The 7,500-nt window shown below is 48.8% G+C and overlaps 1 protein-coding gene across 1 annotated transcript in view; it reads right to left on the reverse strand.

Annotated features, from left to right (window-relative positions):
• Positions 1-7,500, reverse strand: part of LOC311123159 (uncharacterized protein) — a gene marked incomplete at both ends in the record, with an annotated part of 16,022 nt that overhangs the window by 7,488 nt on the left and 1,034 nt on the right. Inside the window, 2 exons of the mRNA XM_084197424.1 lie at positions 632-784; positions 7,344-7,448. Coding sequence (XP_084053550.1) covers positions 632-784; positions 7,344-7,448 — 258 coding nt within the window. The remainder of the gene's footprint in view (positions 1-631; positions 785-7,343; positions 7,449-7,500) is intronic.

The raw sequence follows: 7,500 nt of genomic DNA on the forward strand, positions 1-7,500 counted from the left end.
ACCCATCCAGGCATACACACGCCCACATACTTTATATACTCTCCCAAAATGTTCAGATTTTCCAGAAATCCTGGTTGCTCCTGATTCTGAGAATCCTCCACCCCTAGTGTCAGTACAGTGGATAGATCTATTTGAAACTTTGGTAGCTACCAGGGTTGCGGTCAATTCCAATTCAATTCTTGAATTCACTCATGAAGTGGAGAATTTACGTTGAATTCAATTCGAATTTCAAAAAATGTCAAGTTTTGGAATTGAATGTGTTTATTTCACATACAGTTAAAGGAATGAATGCACTTCTTCTTCTTTCTTTTTTTTTGACTGCAAGATTTGTTTTAAAATCATTTCAACTTGTATTTCTATATTCCCTGAAAGCCTGAGTGAATTGAATTCAAATTGGAATGTGTGGAATTTTGGGGGGATAATATTGAATTGGGAATTAATATATTGGAATTAACCTAACATTGGAATTGAAAGGAATTTAATTATCTCTGAATTTAAATACTGACCTGGAATTTGAATTGTATTCATTGGAATTTACAGGGAAAGGGAATTTAATTAGAATTGAATTAGTGGAAATGAACCCCAACCCTTGTAGCTACATTATAGGTGTGTAAAGAGAACAGTACTGTACCTCAGTCTCCAGTCTGAAGACAGTTTCGCTGAGCTCCGATGTCCTCTTGTCCCGTGTCTCCTTGTCCACCTCTAGATCCTCCAACTTTCTCTCAGACAGCCACAGCTTCTCCGACAGGCCCTGGGCATGGAGCGACTGCTTCTCTAGTGCCTCCTATAGGGGGACAGATACACATGGTGTAGGACAGGCACAGAGGCTGGGGCTGAAATGGAACCCTACTCCCTACATAGTGCACTAATTCTGAGCAGAGTAAGGAATAGGGTGCCATTTCTGGAAACACAGAGGGGCTCACGCAGGGTCAGGACACACACACAGGCTCAGGTCTGTGGTAGAATAGGTCCAGCTAACTGACAGGTCTGTGGTAGAATAGGTCCAGCTAACTGACTGAGGTCTGTGGTAGAATAGGCCCAGCTAACTGACTGAGGTCTGTGGTAGAATAGGTCCAGCTAACTGACTGAGGTCTGTGGTAGAATAGGTTCAGCTAACTGACAGGTCTGTGGTAGAATAGGCCCAGCTAACTGACAGGTCTGTGGTAGAATAGGTCCAGCTAACTGACAGGTCTGTGGTAGAATAGGCCCAGCTAACTGACAGGTCTGTGGTAGAATAGGCCCAGCTAACTGACTGAGGTCTGTGGTAGAATAGGCCCAGCTAACTGACTGAGGTCTGTGGTAGAATAGGTCCAGCTAACTGACTGAGGTCTGTGGTAGAATAGGTCCAGCTAACTGACAGGTCTGTGGTAGAATAGGTCCAGCTAACTGACTGAGGTCTGTGGTAGAATAGGCCCAGCTAACTGACTGAGGTCTGTGGTAGAATAGGTCCAGCTAACTGACTGAGGTCTGTGGTAGAATAGGTCCAGCTAACTGACAGGTCTGTGGTAGAATAGGCCCAGCTAACTGACAGGTCTGTGGTAGAATAGGCCCAGCTAACTGACTGAGGTCTGTGGATAATAGGCCCAGCTAACTGACAGGTCTGTGGTAGAATAGGTCCAGCTAACTGACAGGTCTGTGGTAGAATAGGCCCAGCTAACTGACTGAGGTCTGTGGTAGAATAGGTCCAGCTAACTGACTGAGGTATGTGGTAGAATAGGTCCAGCTAACTGACAGGTCTGTGGTAGAATAGGTCCAGCTAACTGACAGGTCTGTGGTAGAATAGGTCCAGCTAACTGACTGAGGTCTGTGGTAGAATAGGTCCAGCTAACTGACAGGTCTGTGGTAGAATAGGTCCAGCTAACTGACAGGTCTGTGGTAGAATAGGTCCAGCTAACTGACTGAGGTCTGTGGTAGAATAGGTCCAGCTAACTGACAGGTCTGTGGTAGAATAGGTCCAGCTAACTGACAGGTCTGTGGTAGAATAGGCCCAGCTAACTGACAGGTCTGTGGTAGAATAGGTCCAGCTAACTGACAGGTCTGTGGTAGAATAGGCCCAGCTAACTGACTGAGGTCTGTGGTAGAATAGGTCCAGCTAACTGACAGGTCTGTGGTAGAATAGGCCCAGCTAACTGACTGAGGTCTGTGGTAGAATAGGCCCAGCTAACTGACAGGTCTGTGGTAGAATAGGCCCAGCTAACTGACAGGTCTGTGGTAGAATAGGTCCAGCTAACTGACAGGTCTGTGGTAGAATAGGTCCAGCTAACTGACAGGTCTGTGGTAGAATAGGCCCAGCTAACTGACTGGTCTGTGGTAGAATAGGTCCAGCTAACTGACTGAGGTCTGTGGTAGAATAGGCCCAGCTAACTGACTGAGGTCTGTGGTAGAATAGGCCCAGCTAACTGACTGAGGTCTGTGGTAGAATAGGCCCAGCTATCTGACTGGTCTGTGGTAGAATAGGCCCAGCTAACTGACTGAGGTCTGTGGTAGAATAGGTCCAGCTAACTGACTGAGGTCTGTGGTAGAATAGGCCCAGCTAACTGACAGGTCTGTGGTAGAATAGGCCCAGCTAACTGACTGAGGTCTGTGGTAGAATAGGCCCAGCTAACTGACTGAGGTCTGTGGTAGAATAGGCCCAGCTAACTGACAGGTCTGTGGTAGAATAGGCCCAGCTAACTGACTGAGGTCTGTGGTAGAATAGGTCCAGCTAACTGACTGGTCTGTGGTAGGATAGGCCCAGCTAACTGACTGAGGTCTGTGGTAGAATAGGCCCAGCTAACTGACTGAGGTCTGTGGATAATAGGCCCAGCTAACAGACAGGTCTGTGGTAGAATAGGCCCAGCTAACTGACTGAGGTCTGTGGTAGAATAGGCCCAGCTAACTGACAGGTCTGTGGTAGAATAGGCCCAGCTAACTGACTGGTCTGTGGTAGGATAGGCCCAGCTAACTGACTGAGGTCTGTGGTAGAATAGGCCCAGCTAACTGACTGAGGTCTGTGGATAATAGGCCCAGCTAACAGACAGGTCTGTGGTAGGATAGGCCCAGCTAACTGACTGAGGTCTGTGGTAGAATAGGCCCAGCTAACTGACTGAGGTCTGTGGATAATAGGCCCAGCTAACAGACAGGTCTGTGGTAGAATAGGTCCAGCTAACTGACAGGTCTGTGGTAGAATAGGTCCAGCTAACTGACTGAGGTCTGTGGTAGAATAGGTCCAGCTAACTGACAGGTCTGTGGTAGAATAGGCCCAGCTAACTGACAGGTCTGTGGTAGAATAGGTCCAGCTAACTGACAGGTCTGTGGTAGAATAGGCCCAGCTAACTGACTGAGGTCTGTGGTAGAATAGGCCCAGCTAACTGACTGGTCTGTGGTAGAATAGGCCCAGCTAACTGACTGAGGTCTATGGTAGAATAGGCCCAGCTAACTGACAGGTCTGTGGTAGAATAGGCCCAGCTAACTGACAGGTCTGTGGTAGAATAGGCCCAGCTAACTGACTGAGGTCTGTGGTAGAATAGGCCCAGCTAACTGACTGGTCTGTGGTAGAATAGGTCCAGCTAACTGACAGGTCTGTGGTAGAATAGGTCCAGCTAACTGACTGAGGTCTATGGTAGAATAGGCCCAGCTAACTGACTGAGGTCTGTGGTAGAATAGGTCCAGCTAACTGACAGGTCTGTGGTAGAATAGGTCCAGCTAACTGACAGGTCTGTGGTAGAATAGGTTCAGCTAACTGACTGGTCTGTGGTAGAATAGGCCCAGCTAACTGACTGAGGTCTGTGGTAGAATAGGTCCAGCTAACTGACAGGTCTGTGGTAGAATAGGTCCAGCTAACTGACAGGTCTGTGGTAGAATAGGCCCAGCTAACTGACTGAGGTCTGTGGTAGAATAGGCTCAGCTAACTGACAGGTCTGTGGTAGAATAGGTCCAGCTAACTGACAGGTCTGTGGTAGAATAGGTTCAGCTAACTGACTGGTCTGTGGTAGAATAGGCCCAGCTAACTGACTGGTCTGTGGTAGAATAGGTCCAGCTAACTGACTGAGGTCTGTGGTAGAATAGGTCCAGCTAACTGACAGGTCTGTGGTAGAATAGGTCCAGCTAACTGACAGGTCTGTGGTAGAATAGGTTCAGCTAACTGACTGGTCTGTGGTAGAATAGGCCCAGCTAACTGACTGAGGTCTGTGGTAGAATAGGCCCAGCTAACTGACTGAGGTCTGTGGTAGAATAGGCCCAGCTAACTGACAGGTCTGTGGTAGAATAGGTTCAGCTAACTGACTGGTCTGTGGTAGAATAGGCCCAGCTAACTGACTGGTCTGTGGTAGAATAGGTCCAGCTAACTGACAGGTCTGTGGTAGAATAGGCCCAGCTAACTGACTGAGGTCTGTGGTAGAATAGGCCCAGCTAACTGACAGGTCTGTGGTAGAATAGGCCCAGCTATCTGACTGGTCTGTGGTAGAATAGGCCCAGCTAACTGACAGGTCTGTGGTAGAATAGGTCCAGCTAACTGACTGAGGTCTGTGGTAGAATAGGCCCAGCTAACTGACTGAGGTCTGTGGTAGAATAGGCTCAGCTAACTGACTGAGGTCTGTGGTAGAATAGGCCCAGCTAACTGACTGAGGTCTGTAGTAGAATAGGCCCAGCTAACTGACAGGTCTGTGGTAGAATAGGTTCAGCTAACTGACTGAGGTCTGTGGTAGAATAGGCCCAGCTAACTGACTGAGGTCTGTGGTAGAATAGGCCCAGCTAACTGACTGAGGTCTGTGGATAATAGGCCCAGCTAACAGACAGGTCTGTGGTAGAATAGGCCCAGCTAACTGACTGAGGTCTGTGGTAGAATAGGCCCAGCTAACTGACTGAGGTCTGTGGTAGAATAGGCCCAGCTAACTGACTGAGGTCTGTGGTAGAATAGGCCCAGCTAACTGACTGAGGTCTGTGGTAGAATAGGCCCAGCTAACTGACAGGTCTGTGGTAGAATAGGCCCAGCTAACTGACTGAGGTCTGTGGTAGAATAGGCCCAGCTAACTGACTGGTCTGTGGTAGAATAGGCCCAGCTAACTGACAGGTATGTGGTAGAATAGGCCCAGCTAACTGACTGAGGTCTGTGGTAGAATAGGCCCAGCTAACTGACTGAGGTCTGTGGTAGAATAGGCCCAGCTAACTGACTGAGGTCTGTGGTAGAATAGGCTCAGCTAACTGACTGAGGTCTGTGGTAGAATAGGCCCAGCTATCTGACTGGTCTGTGGTAGAATAGGTCCAGCTAACTGACTGAGGTCTGTGGTAGAATAGGCCCAGCTAACTGACTGAGGTCTGTGGTAGAATAGGCCCAGCTAACTGACAGGTCTGTGGTAGAATAGGTCCAGCTAACTGACTGGTCTGTGGTAGAATAGGCCCAGCTAACTGACAGGTCTGTGGTAGAATAGGTCCAGCTAACTGACAGGTATGTGGTAGAATAGGCCCAGCTAACTGACTGAGGTCTGTGGTAGAATAGGTCCAGCTAACTGACAGGTATGTGGTAGAATAGGTCCAGCTAACTGACAGGTCTGTGGTAGAATAGGCCCAGCTAACTGACTGAGGTCTGTGGTAGAATAGGCCCAGCTAACTGACTGAGGTCTGTGGTAGAATAGGTCCAGCTAACTGACTGAGGTCTGTGGTAGAATAGGTCCAGCTAACTGACAGGTCTGTGGTAGAATAGGTCCAGCTAACTGACAGGTCTGTGGTAGAATAGGTCCAGCTAACTGACAGGTCTGTGGTAGAATAGGTCCAGCTAACTGACAGGTCTGTGGTAGAATAGGCCCAGCTAACTGACTGAGGTCTGTGGTAGAATAGGTCCAGCTAACTGACAGGTCTGTGGTAGAATAGGTCCAGCTAACTGACAGGTCTGTGGTAGAATAGGCCCAGCTAACTGACTGAGGTCTGTGGTAGAATAGGTCCAGCTAACTGACAGGTCTGTGGTAGAATAGGTCCAGCTAACTGACAGGTCTGTGGTAGAATAGGTCCAGCTAACTGACAGGTCTGTGGTAGAATAGGCCCAGCTAACTGACTGAGGTCTGTGGTAGAATAGGCCCAGCTAACTGACAGGTCTGTGGTAGAATAGGTCCAGCTAACTGACAGGTCTGTGGTAGAATAGGTCCAGCTAACTGACTGAGGTATGTGGTAGAATAGGTCCAGCTAACTGACTGAGGTCTGTGGTAGAATAGGTCCAGCTAACTGACAGGTCTGTGGTAGAATAGGCCCAGCTAACTGACTGAGGTCTGTGGTAGAATAGGCCCAGCTAACTGACAGGTCTGTGGTAGAATAGGCCCAGCTAACTGACTGAGGTCTGTGGTAGAATAGGTCCAGCTAACTGACAGGTATGTGGTAGAATAGGTCCAGCGAACTGACAGGTCTGTGGTAGAACAGGCCCAGCTAACTGACTGGTCTGTGGTAGAATAGGTCCAGCTAACTGACTGAGGTCTGTGGTAGAATAGGTCCAGCTAACTGACTGAGGTCTGTGGTAGAATAGGTCCAGCTAACTGACTGAGGTCTGTGGTAGAATAGGCCCAGCTAACTGACTGAGGTCTGTGGTAGAATAGGCCCAGCTAACTGACTGAGGTCTGTGGTAGAATAGGCCCAGCTAACTGACAGGTCTGTGGTAGAATAGGCCCAGCTAACTGACAGGTCTGTGGTAGAATAGGCCCAGCTAACTGACAGGTCTGTGGTAGAATAGGCCCAGCTAACTGACAGGTCTGTGGTAGAATAGGCCCAGCTAACTGACAGGCCTGTGGTAGAATAGGTCCAGCTAACTGACTGAGGTCTGTGGTAGAATAGGCCCAGCTAACTGACTGAGGTCTGTGGTAGAATAGGCCCAGCTAACTGACTGAGGTCTGTGGATAATAGGCCCAGCTAACTGACAGGTCTGTGGTAGAATAGGTCCAGCTAACTGACTGAGGTCTGTGGTAGAATAGGTCCAGCTAACTGACAGGTCTGTGGTAGAATAGGCCCAGCTAACTGACAGGTCTGTGGTAGAATAGGCCCAGCTAACTGACAGGTCTGTGGTAGAATAGGCCCAGCTAACTGACAGGTCTGTGGTAGAATAGGTCCAGCTAACTGACAGGTCTGTGGTAGAATAGGTCCAGCTAACTGACTGGTCTGTGGTAGAATAGGTCCAGCTAACTGACAGGTCTGTGGTAGAATAGGCCCAGCTAACTGACTGAGGTCTATGGGGGCGGCAGGTAGCTTAGTGGTTAAGAGCGTTGTGCCAGTAACCGAAAGGTCGCCGACTAGGTGAAAAATCTGTCGATGTGCCCTTGAGCAAGGCACTTAACCCCTAAAAACTGTAAATGTAGAATCTGATTATAGAGAAGCCTATTATGTACCTCGGCATCCTTTATCTTATTCTTCAGAGACTGCTGCAGGAAGTTGAAGGCATATTCCTGAGTGTTAGCTTCCACCATCAGGGCCCTGGCCTCGGTCAGCTCCGTCTGGAGGAAACACACATGACATCAGCTCTCCGCGACATTACCTTTTTACGTC

This window comes from Coregonus lavaretus (genome assembly GCF_964263955.1).
Source record: "Coregonus lavaretus genome assembly, contig: HAP1_SCAFFOLD_9261, whole genome shotgun sequence".
In the NCBI taxonomy this organism is placed as follows: domain Eukaryota; kingdom Metazoa; phylum Chordata; class Actinopteri; order Salmoniformes; family Salmonidae; genus Coregonus; species Coregonus lavaretus.